This window comes from Lucilia cuprina, chromosome 6 (genome assembly GCF_022045245.1).
Source record: "Lucilia cuprina isolate Lc7/37 chromosome 6, ASM2204524v1, whole genome shotgun sequence".
NCBI classification, from domain to species: Eukaryota; Metazoa; Arthropoda; class Insecta; order Diptera; family Calliphoridae; genus Lucilia; species Lucilia cuprina.
Window position 1 is genome coordinate 30,179,221 of NC_060954.1, and position 13,887 is coordinate 30,193,107.

Here is a 13,887-nt window from a genome sequence, read left to right on the forward strand (position 1 = left end):
ACCTGAATATATTTCCTGTACATATAAACTATTCAACAAAATTTTTGCGGGATCGGTCCATTATTGGTCATAGCTCCCATATAAGTTCCACTTCCCAAAATCACTTAAACGAACATATTTAATGGATTATTTAAGCTATTTTGATGAAATTATACACAAAAACGTTTTGTCTTAATATAAATCACCCTACAAAATTTTTTCCTGATCGGACCATTATAGCTTCTATATAAAATTCAATTCCGAAAATCGCTTTAACGCATATATTTCATTGAATTTGAAATTTATATTGATAAAATTCCACTTGCATATGTCATGTTTACTTTTCAACCATTCTACTAAATTTTATCCTGATCGGTCCATTATTGGTCATAGTTCCCATAGAAGGTCCACTTCAAAAAATCACTTAAACGAACACATTTCACTGATTACTTAAGCTATTTTGATAAAATTCGACACAATCAATGTTTTGTCCATACATGAATCGGTCCATTATTGGCTCTTATATAAGATTCACTTCCGGAAATTACTTAAACGCATCTATTTTATTGAATTATAAAGTTATCAGGATAAAATTCGGCTTTAATATATTCTGTGTACATTTAAGTAAATTACTAAACCAAATTTTTTCCGGATCGGTTTATTATTGGCCATTGCTGCGATATAAGGTCCACTCCAGAAAAATACTTAAACGCAAATTAGCAATCAAAGTTTTCGGGATAAAATTTTACATAAATGATTATGAATACCACATAATTCGCTACTAAATGATAATATGTCTATAGAATTTGACATGAGTATGATCTGTGTATAGATAGATCATTCTGCTAAAATGTTTTCGAACTAACCTAATATTGATCATACTTCTGATTTAAAGCCATAAACATCGTTCCAAAATTCAATTAAACGGATTTAGTTCATTATAAATATTGACGTCAGAATAAAGCTCGATAGTAATATGTTTGAAAATACACAAATCAAATAAGTCGTAGCATTCGTACAAAGTCCACAACCGAAACTCAATATAAATTTTTCTGGACCTTATCAAAATTAGTTCCACACATGCATAAATGTTAGTACTCTCATTACGAAAACAAACTTTTGTTGAGATATCAAAAAATTAGATATTTAAATGGGTTTTATTAAAAAGAAGATTCAGCACAGCCAAATATAGCACTCTCACTTGTTTTTCTTTTGCAATTCCTGCATGAGCATTAATAAAATTTCTTTTTTTTTTTTTTAGAGGTTGTCGCGGATTTTTGCTCATATCTCCGTTATTTATGAGTCGATTGGGCTGATTTCTATATTATAGTATTTCCAATAAAATAGTTGAAACTTCAAGGATCTCGCAGATATCTGGGGTCTTCTAAAACCTGATTTCAACGCACAAACACACAGACAGAGAGACGGGCATGGCTTAATGGACTCCGCTATCTATAAGGATCCAGAATATATATACTCTATATTTTTGGCAATTTTTTAAACTTTAGGTGCTTTTATGATAAAATGCAACACAATAACACTAATTCAACATGTTCCTTTTTTGCAACTTTTAATAACCTGTCATCGGTAAGCTATCGTCATCAACGATACCGATATAAACCAATATACCGATAACGCTAAAATATCAATACCAAAATAAGTTTAAATACCGATAACGCTAAAATAACAATACCGAAATAAGCCCAAATACCGATAATCCTAAAATACCAATGTTATTAAAAAAACTAGAATTTCCAAGGTAACTCTTCACTTTATTAATATTAGCAATATCAGCTGAATTACAATTGAAACCACAACCGCTGCACAGTGGTATAGGAAAAAAAAGAGGGAAATAATTGGGTAACTTCTAAACGGTTAATCCTATTTTAATGAAATTTGGTATGTACAAAGAGGAGGTGTTGTCAAGTTTAGGTTTTTTTTATGTTTATAGGACAACCAGGGGCCCGGCGGGGGTTCCTCAAAACATTTTTATTTTTTTTAAAGTATTCCGCGAATTTTTTATTTTTCATTTCATTTTATATTGCTTTGCTAAAAGCAATATAAATAAAAAACCTACTTAATAATTTTTAAGGTTCTAACTGTAATAGTTTTCCAGATATACAATTTGTTACAATTCGTCAATATTTTCGAACGTTAAGATTTTAATGTCGATGTTCACATGAAGGAATTGAAGATTCTATCTCTAATAGTTTATCAGATATCGAGCCCTTTTCGCACAAAAGACGTAGCCGGCAATAACTAAATTTTACAGGAGAGCATTTTTTTATTATCTTCGAAGTAGGACTTAGCATTACTCCAAAACTCTGTTAATAAATATTATCACATCAAAAATATGGGATGCAGTTGGTTTTGTCACTTACGTCTTACGGCGATGTCCTACGCAGTAGTCAATTGTCCGACCCTGCTTTTCAACTAGCTTAAAGTTAGTTACTAAAAAATTAGCTTAAAGGCATATCTTTATTAACTAACTTAAAGTTACTTGCTGAAAAGTCAAGTAATAGTTTACCTTTGTATTCTCTACTGTATTAATTACATTTTAATTAAATATATTTAAAATTTAACTACAAGTTGCCTAAATTAAATTTCGCTTTAATACATCAGTTTTCTGCAGGGGAACTAATAATAACACCGGTATCCATAAAATTATGAATGATTTGTTCATTATTTCCATGATTCCCATTGATCCAAATCTAAAATAAATTTTAAAATGTTATGTGTAATGTTAACTGTTAATGTATTATATTTACAGTATTAATCAGCTGAAGTTAGAATTTAGGGACCGAGTTTTGTAATATTTATCCTTTTATAATTAATTTTTCCAATTTACTGACTCTAATTTCACAACGTATACAAGAAAATGACAAAAATGTAAAACAAAATTCCAAATAATAAAGAAACATGAGAAAACATGTTGAAACAAAGTGCTCTCCATATAATTTTGGGGTATGTCCGCATTATATGATAGTTAGCTTGTATCTAGTCTTTAAAAATTTACGTTAATAAATACCAAATTTTGGAACATTTCAGCATTACATTGTTGTTCGTTTATAGTCAGTCTACTAAAGTTAACAAATAAAATCATAATAATAGAGAAAGAAGAGAAAACATGTTGAAATACAATTAATTCTCTCCAGACAGGCCCTTCTGCATTACATTATAGTTAGCTTGTAGTTAGTATTTAAAAGACGGTTCTTTACGTTACCAAATACAAAATTTCGGGACAGCTCTACATTACATTGTAGTTAGCTTATAGTCAGTCTTTAAAAGTAAACTAGAAGTGAATTTTTCTCGTAGTCGACTACAAAATTGCTGGCATGGTAGGTTTAGGCGTAAATGACAGAAAACTAACACTTGAACGCCGTCTGTTGGACAAATTTAAAATATTATACAAATTTAGATAGATAGATAGATAGATAGATAGATAGATAGATAGATAGATAGATAGATAGATAGATAGATAGATAGATAGATAGATAGATAGATAGATAGATAGATAGATAGATAGATAGATAGATAGATAGATAGATAGATAGATAGATAGATAGATAGATAGATAGATAGATAGATAGATAGATAGATACATACATACATACATATTCTTTCAATATTGAACGTAGAAACATGTATGAAAGCTCAAAACATATTTTGCAATAATAATATTTATTTTATTCAATTACGTTTAGTGTACCAAAGCACAGTGGGTATAGCTTATTTTATAATAAAAGTTATCTATGACGTATTTTATCCTACGGCTAGAGTTTACAACTAATTATTTTTAGAGGGTCCGGTTTATGGGGTATATCAAATGAACCACTTCGAATTGTCTTCGTCTTTGGTACAGTAGAAAAATTATGTTCAAACCTAATTTGTTTTCTCTTAATAATATGCTAAAGTTTTAAGTGTTTTTATTTTTTTGGTCGTGTTTGTCATCCTCATGAAAATGCCTATATTTACATATATAAAATACTTACCGCTATCACACTCCTCATTAGAATTCATTTCCAGCATTTTTGTATGGGTGATGTCCTTATGTGACGCCAAAAACAATACAACCTCCCGTTTTTCATTCTTAATTGGAACAATATCAAAAAGACACCAAAATGGAGATCCTAAAAGCAAATATACCTTTATTAAATTAAATGTTTCTTTAAATGCATATTGAAAACAATTAAAAATTGTCTTGTATTTTATATCGTTTATTAAAATACAGAATTCAAATATCTGCTTGTAAATAGCCAATTATATTTATTAATTGTAAAAAGCCAAACGAAAGAAAAATATGTCCAATATTTTTTTAAAAATAAATAACTATTTTTTATACCCTTCCCACTAAAGTGGTGTAGGGTATAAAAAAGGACAATAAATAGGCATTTTTGATACCAAATATACCATTGTTATATATGAAAAGGTGTTATTATACCCTTCACCTTTGTGAGAAGGGTATATATAAGTTTGTCATTTCGTTTGTAATTTCTATAATTTAATTTTCCGACCCTAAAAAGTATATAAATTCTAGATCCTTATAGATAGCGGAGTCGATTAAGCCATGCCATTAAGCCATCTGTCTGTCTGTTGAAATCAGTTTTTAGAGAACCCCAGATATCGGCGATATCCGAATCTTCAACAATTCTGTTAGACATGCTTTCGAGAAGATCGCTATTTAAAATCAGCAAAATCGGTCGGTAAATAACGGAGATATGAGCAAAAATCCGAGACAACCTCTGAAAATTTCATCAAAAAATGTCATATTTTTCATGCTTTGTTAAATAAGCAACAACAACACTGTATATTAGAAAAAGATGTACACGTGTGTGTAGATGTATTTGGTTTTATTCAGCTGTGTATTTCGTCCCAGCAGTTCGACGGGACAGTCCCGAACTGTCCATTAAACCTACCACTTGTGGTGGCCCCTAGCCACCTGACTATCCAGGTGACCAACCATTTTAACATGGGCTTGTCCTACGAGGAAGTCAATCGTCACTCTACACCCTACAAAGAGAAGATTGCAAATTTAAAAATTTCAAGTGACTAATCTCTAGAATACAATGGAACAATAATGTGACGATCGACCCGAAAGATATAAATTTGAGTCAACCAGATGGTAGCATATTAGTATAAAGTAATAATCATTTCTCCAATAGATGGGTAAAATAACTATTTTCGGAAGTACAACAAAAAAACTACTTTTATGAGTATAATAGTTTTGTATGTGGATTTTAATCCACGTAAAAATATAACACACTAGTTTTGAATGTTTAATGTTTAAGATTTTTATTTTCTTATATACTAATATTTTGTTTATTTAGCAAAAATATATTTGTGGGAAAACATAAGTTTATTTTGCAACAAATTGCAAAATTGCATCTTCCCACTGGAAATGTAATATCAGTTATTTTATTAGAAAATTATTTGGCCGAATTGCAAAATGCAATTTGGTCTCTCCCAAAGAAAATAAGTAAAAGGTAGATAGAATAATAACATCAGAGGTGACAAAGAGTAAATTAAATAATGACAACGCTAGGGGTCATGACACCCCCACCGTTAGCTTGAGGCTCCGACGAAATTTGCAATGTTGAAACCTTTTGTCTTATAACGTATACACAAATTATGGTTATTACTATAATAAACATTATAATTATTACATTTATGCCTATATTAATGATTCTGGAATTATTATTATGGTATACAATTTTTTTATGTTTTCTTCATATTCAATTTGTTTTAAATATAATGATTAAAATTTTAAATCTGCCAGAGTTGTATTAGAATCGTCTTTTATTTTAGTTATTAAATTTGGTAAAATAAAATTATCTTATAATTTAATTTTAACATTTGTAAAGTTTTTGCTTAAAGTATAAATTTCACAGTTTTCAAATTTTATAAGGAACGTTCCTGTAACTTTTGTTTTAATTTTATTACAATTATGTTCTATTTTAGAAAAATGATTTTTAAATATTAAAATACCTGGAATTATTAGCATTTTGCATTGAGCTTCCTCGTATAAAATAATATTTTTCAAACAATTGTCATTAATTGGAATTAAATTTTTCCTTAAATTTTCCGCAATATTTGTGTCATATATTATGTTTTCTACATCTAATAACACTTTGTTATTTTTTAATAAGATTGATTTATTGTTCCCATTCGGTATTGGTTCAAATATATTTTTTGACAATATTTTGTCCGAATATTGGGGCATCATAAGTACAATTATAATATTTTCATCATGGAGGGCTACAGCCACCTTTATATTTGTATAACTGTCAAAATCTGTTATAAGGTCTAATTCGGTCTTGGTAAGTATGTCTGTCGGAATTATTCCTAATTTACTGGAGAAAATTATTTGTCCAATATCGTCAACATGGTCTTTTAAAAGTGACATGTCATTATTTATCTGGTAAATTTGACTTAGGAATGTTACTTCATCCTCAATATCTGAAATTTTATTCTGGATGTTATTTTAAAAATTATTTAAGTAATTGCCTATTAAAGTTTGTTTTTTATTTATGTGATCCATTATATTCTGTATTTGGGAAGATATAAGATTGTTAAATATGGTAAAATTATCTACTTGATCTGATAATGAATTGAGTGCGTTATTTATATCTATTTCATCGTCGCTGTCCATTGTCCCTGCTATATATTTAAGTCCTTTTCCTATTATATTTGCAAGTCCTCTTTTCTGTCTAAAATGTGGATTTAAGTTATGTATTTTTCCGTTTAACAACTCGTAATTTTTGTTTACATTGTCAAGTAAGGGTTTTGTTCTCATTTCTGTAGAGCTGGAATTCAGTATTTGTATGTTTCTGTGAATATGTTCCAATGTCTCGATATATGCTGTAACATTAACGATGTGAAGTACTTTGTTATATTGTTCAATCACTTTCAACTCATCGATTTTGATTGGTACATATCCATTGTTATTTGTAAAGTCTTGAATGTCGAGGGTTTGGGCATTAACAGTTCTAAAAAGTAATAAGGTAAGTATCCAGTTCGTCATCTAAAAATAAAAAGTATCATGTGTTAGTTGTAAAGGTTGGATTGTCTCTGTCCTGATTATTTTCTTTTTGGATTTACATGTGTCTTATAATATTTGTGTTTAGTTCTCTTAGTTTCTAAATGATCATTATCTAACTTGTTAGCATCTATTTTTCTATATCTCCTATGGTTTTTACCTCCTCTTATCTCTTTGATGTAGTTTACTCCCTCATTTAAGTCTATATCTACTCTATTTCTATTAAGCTTTCCTATATATTTTTCCTTTTTTAGTACCATCAAATCATGAATTTCTTTATACTTATTCTCATGTACCTTACCATTCAAGTCAATAGGTTTAATACCTGTAGTACTATGTATAGTGTTATTATAAAAACCTATAATTCTAGTGATTTTCTCCTCAACCGTTTCGTCCTGATTTCTTCCGTCATGTCTTAGTAGTCTGATGTGTTCATTTATTTTCCTATATTGTATTATGCAATCTTTCCAAAGGAGTTGATCTCCTTTTTAAAGTTTTTTTCCCAAAGGAGTTGATCTCCTTTATTGGGGTTTTCCAAAGGAGTTGATCTCCTTTTTAGGATTTTGCCGAAGGAGTTGATCTCCTTTTTAGGATCTTTCTAAAGGAGTTTATCTCCTTTTCGGGGTTTTTCCAAAGGAGTTGATCTCCTATATTTTAGAAAGGATACCCGATCCTACTGTCTGCGCCAGTTTTGTATGTGGATTTTAATCCACGTAAAAAAATAACACACTAGTTTTGAATGTTTAATTAAGACTCTATTGAAGATTTTTATTTTCTTATATACTAATATTTTGTTTATATGAAACAAAGCAAACTCGTGTTAGAAAGAACAAATTGCAATATTTTATTAGAAAATTATTTGGCCGAATTGCAAAATGCAATTTGGTCTCTCTCAAAGAAAATAAGCTAAAGGTAGATAGAATAATAACATCAGAGGTGACAAAGAGTAAATTAAATAATGATAACGTTAGGGGTCATAACATATAATCTCCAGGTTTTTTGAGGACAGTAAAGAGACGACTGTTTCCGCTCCCGTTTACAAAAAGGACGCTAAAGTGACTACTGTCTTCATTCTCGATTACAACCCTGCTAGCAAATTTGAGTTTAATTTTGGATACATGAACTCAATAGTCACTATAAAGGCTCAATTTAATGTTTCTCAGTGCTAAGTTAAAAAATTTACAAAAACAAAATACAGTACATTATAATTTTGATCATAATTTTGTTAAATTTTAGTGCGTTTTAATATACCAAAAGTAAAATTAAATGATAATAAGTAGATAGAATAAAAATTTCAAAAACTGACACTTTTTAATACGCTAAGAAGAGAGTTTCTTGCTCTCAAAATTCAGAAGGAAAAGAGTTTGCACATTTTCGTAAATATATTTATTTCATTGTGATCAGTTGTGTGATATATTGTGAAATTTAGATTTTGTAATAAATTGTGTTAATTTAAAATTTAATATATCTAAAACATAGTTTAATATAAAATAAATATCAGTGAGAGATTAGTGAGTGTAAAACAGTATAATAAAGATAAATAAAAAAATTATTATAAAGTCAATTTTATAACATAAAAGACTATAAAATCATAACACTTTCCAGCTTCTCTATTGTTATGGCAAAACTGGAAATTTACTACATTTACGAAATTTTATGTTATAAAAAAGTGACTTAAAACTGAAACGAAATGGACACATGAAGTAAATATTAAATCTTCCGATCATCCAGGTGTTTAACTATTAGTGGAAATTACTGTATTTTTCGTATGCATTGACTCTTTGTCGAACTGTTGGGGTTTTGTATGTTTGGATGCTGTTGGCTTCATTGAGTTATGTATTTTGTTTTTGTTTTCTTTTTGTGAATTCTGTTCGTATATTTGGATGTAGGTTGGTTTTATTGCGATGTTTATTTTGTTTTTCTGTGTTTTTCGTTATGTATGTTTAGATGTGCTATTGATTGATGCATTATTGGGCTTATATTCCTGTAAATAAGTTTTGCAAAAATATCAAGGTAGTGTCATTCTCTCTTTTTGTCGCCATATTAACCTTCTGACGTTTGCTGGTATTATATAAAATTGAGCTACCATACTCATTCCAAAAATACTACATATATTGTTTATTGAAAAGTCAAATATAAAATAATTTCTCACAGAATTTTTTGAAAATATAAAAATTAAAATCAAAGGAGTTAAATAATATAAAAAAAGAAAAAAAAAAAGATATCGCTAAAAATCTACCATGATTTACATTGCCAAGGCCACCAAAGTGTTTTAAAGATACAAAAGACTGTAATTACCAGTTTTAAGGGTCAGCTACTACATGCCAACACATTTATCGACCGAAGTCGCTACAGTACATATATACATATAGTACATGATTTGTTTAGTAGTTTATTTTATAACAACATGGTCACCAGACATACGGACATGTCTGTTTTAGAATCTTGTAAGGACCCATTGTATACATAGGGCAATCGAGTCAAGGTTAGTATTTTCGGATAGGCCAGACACAAATGTTCAGCTCTGCCGGTCAAGAACTGTCCATTATGGGACTATAAGCCCTTAAAGGATATTGTATAAACTATCATAGTTGATAAGTTACAGTCATTTCAATAGAGCTAAGAATGTGTGTCTGGCGTACTGTTTAATAGTACTAACCTTGGTGCGAATTTCATCCAAATCGGAAGACATCGATTTTAAAATTTGGGCCACTTGACACGAAATTGCTATTTTATACTTTTGTGGGTTTTAGATGAATCACTTCATGTGTTACAAACGGAATGAGAAAATCTTATACACTAATTTGATATCTATAAATTACACACAAAAAATACAAAAGCCTTAAAACTGTTTCCCCTTTAACGCATGTGGCATCGACTTTTTTATGTTTACAAAAAACAAATTTCAGAAAATACCAGCAAACTTCAAAAAATTTTTTTGTGAGAGCGGAATGACACTACCTTCATATTTTTATCATGGAACAATATAAGGTTTTACATTACTATATTGGGGAGCGTATATTGGGTTTGTGCTGATGTTTGTAGCACACAATAATATTGATCAAATACCCACTTTAAAGTGGGTATTTGATCATTTTATAAATCGATTTAGCTATGTCCGTCCATGTAACCCTTGTAATCAAACTACAGGTCGAGGTCCCAGCGACGAAGCATATTATTATATTTAACTACGTCCAGTGTATTTTCGGGATCAACTTTTTGATCTGGATTTTATGCTTCATGAAATTTATCATGACAATAGTTCTATCGTGGAAGGTTAGGTTAGTTTGAGCAAGAGAATGTTTAATACATCAAATCCAAAAAATACACCTATACCACTAATTTCAGGAAAGTTGTAATCTTAATGAAATGCAATTACTTTTTTCTGTCTGCTTTTTGTTATATTTATAATGATAAAGATCATGATATATATTTCTTATATTATATGAAAATTATTGTTTACTTAAATTTTTAATCAAAAATTTACTTTTATTTGAAAACTCTATAATGTTTAACTAATTTTACGATTACGTAAAATAAAAATCTGTAAGCAATTTAATTTATTATCAAAAATCGATTTTCATCTAAAGCGTAAAATCGGTTGTAGATCCGTATATAATACTCCCATCACTTACATTTTCCACCGGAAAACTGTTCTTATTTCAAAACCTGTAATCTGCTGCGTATCAGAAAATAACTATTTTTAATCAGAATCGGATGGAGTTTCCTACGATCCTAAAATAGGCTGTAGTTCCTTATATAACACTTAAATCTATCTAGAAAATCATTCTTATCTCCCCTTAAAATATCTATTTATATAACTCTTTAAAAATTTTAAATGACTCTCAATTCGAGAAAACAATAAAGATGCGCAATCACTAATATTTACCAATACAAATACAAATTGAGTTTTATATCAAAAATATAAAATATAAATTTATTGTTAAATCGTGATAACAATAAAAATTTGTGATCAGTTAAATATACGATGAAAAAATTATCTTGATATAAATTCGGTTGCCATTTTTTAAATGCAGCTCAAATCTAAAAATCCATGAAGATATGTATTTGACTTCTCATTAGAGTGTCCCGAAAGACAGCACTTTTGCAAATCTTATATAAATAGGTAGACCTCTCAAATGATGCATATAAAGCCTTGTTCATATAAAATTTGGATGAATTCATCTTTCGATATCTTTTTATAGTTTTAGAAAATTATCCACAAAAAATTTTGCACATTTTTTTCTGTATGTAGCGCAGTATTTATTTATTATTTATTGCAAGCTTTTCAAATTAAATAATGATTTTGAATAACTCCAGTACACATTTTCCATTTACCATTAACAAATTCCGAAAATTTTTTAATTGGAGGAATATTTGGATATTTTTATAAGTAAAATTATTTGGTATGTTTTTTATATATCTAACGATATCTGACCTTTTAACCTTTATTTCTTCGGATTTAATAAGTGGTGTCTAAATTCATCCAAAACATAAGTGTGGATGCATAAAAGCTAATAATAATAAAAATAATAGTTTTAAACATACTTTTGTATAAATGGATGTATTTGAGAAACAATGATGAGACAAAAACGGTGGTTTTATTTAATGAACAACTCAAAATTGTTTGTCTAATTAAAAGTTATTTTGTTTTCTCTGTCAAAATTCAAGGACTCTTCATATTTTTCAAGGACAGTAATTTTGTTCTTTTTTAGGAATTTTGAAATCTTACAATGAGCCCAAATTTTTCATGATTTTGTCCAGAATTTTTTATAATCGTTTCAGAGTTTCTTCAATTGCATGTAATTTTTCAAATAGCAAGAAAATCGCTTGAAATTTTGTATGGTTAATGGTACGTATTTTTGTAGTTAATAAAATGGCCCGAAGCCTTTTGCCTGTTTTGCACTACAATTCAAAGTAAAGTGTGACCAAATTTAAACTAAACAGTTTTTAAAATCTACTGCACATGAAAAATTAAAACTACTAATTTCAAAGTGTCCTTAGTTCCCTAGAAAGTTTCTTAAATTTGTCTACAAATTAGTCAAAATTTCCTAATTTAAGCTCATTATCTGTTTGTAAATTTTTAAAGGACTTTTTGGTCCAGAAACTGACTTTAAGTATTAAAAAAATACGGAAAAATATAATAACTATCGTTACATGCTAAATTTTGACATCTATTTAAAAAAAGGACAGTCAGATAGAAAAATATTGTTTTAAATTTTCGAAGAATCCCAGGCATCGCCAGGCACACGCAGCTAGTTATAAATATATTTAGAATATACAGTGTCTCTCATAAGTATTCGAATTTAGGTATAATATAAAATGAAAAAGTCCATAGAATTACCTCACAAAAGTATTATTTCTGCTTGCATGGCTTCAGTATTATTGATTTGGCATAATTGTGTGTAGAAATATTTTTATATTATAGGCAAGCAATGTGAAATATTAGTGGGTATTATAAATATGTAAGTAAATTGCTGCGTCATATATTGCATGCGAAAAAGATTTTTATATGTCTGTAAGCTGCAACATGCAATAGCTTGTATAGGTAAATATTTTTAACAAAACTACTAAAAATATTTCGAATGGGAGCAATTAAATATATTATTTTTATAAAATATGTTTATACAGTATGACCTTAATTATCCGTGATTCGATTATCGGCAACATCAATTATCCTGAACAATAAATTTTGTTTGCATCGACTTAATTTTAATTTTGATTGACTTAATTTTTTCATCATCGTTAACCGTGATTACCACTAGTATCAGTAATTATAAGCAAAATTCTGTTATTTTTTTAACAATCATGAACAATTAGAACAAATCAAAAAGGGGAATTCCCGCAAAACGAATATACTAAATTGGAAAATAAGAGAGAAACAACATTAAACGATTATTTTTAGAAATTATATAACATGAAATCCTTATCTACTGTTTACTATTTTCTGACAAAATTTCAATATTTTTGAATCATTTATGAATATAAAATCCTTGAATTATTTCATTTGTATATAAATATGTACATATATATATATGCCAGATTTTGTTCCTAATAAACATATATATATTATATATATATATATATATAATATATATATATATATTATATATATATATATATATATATATATAATATATATATATATATATATATATATATATATATATATATATATATACATATATATATATATTTGTGATACAGGAGAAAATCTCTTTTCATTGACACTAAACACTTACACATATAAAAAATTTATTAATCGCCATGTGTTAAGTACCTTTGCCCCAATGTGCAGCGCAGCAAATAAACCTTTTAATAATAATGTTTTACAACTCACTCATAATGATCAATAGTCAACAATTGACAACGTTAAAACAATATTACTAAAAGTAACGGTACTATTTTTTACAAAAAAAATACATAATTGGCCTATTCACTCGGTGTGCTATCAATTCACATTGTGCAAAAAAGTCTTAAAATAATAACACCTTCTGATATGTTTGTAGTTTTATCATAACTAAGCAGTATAAATAAAAGTCGAAGGGTAAAAACTCTTCATCGAGCCGCAATTTATAAAAGTTTATTAATTCTTATAAAATTAAATTAAAAAATATAAAGGAAGAAATTTTTTGTTTGCTTTATTTCTGAATGACAGCCACCGAACGAAATAAAAATAACAGGCGTTAGAAAATATTTCCGGCTTAGTCTTAACAGCTGTTTATGTTTTTTAAACAATTTCGTTTATACAAATTAAAAGGTCAAAAAAATGTTTTGAATTTTTATAAAAATGGATTGTATAATCCACCCTTATAATGTCCAATACGCCTTTTATGCACAAACCGACTTTTATATCAGTTTTTGACTTGCTT

At 28.4% G+C, this 13,887-nt stretch overlaps 1 protein-coding gene across 1 annotated transcript in view; it reads right to left on the bottom strand.

Moving 5' to 3' along the window:
- The window catches only part of LOC111682897 (potassium voltage-gated channel subfamily H member 8), a 227,754-nt gene that overhangs the window by 209,415 nt on the left and 4,452 nt on the right, over positions 1–13,887 (bottom strand). Inside the window, exon 4 of the mRNA XM_046953397.1 lies at positions 3,972–4,109. Within this exon, the coding sequence (XP_046809353.1) occupies positions 3,972–4,109 (138 nt within the window). The remainder of the gene's footprint in view (positions 1–3,971; positions 4,110–13,887) is intronic.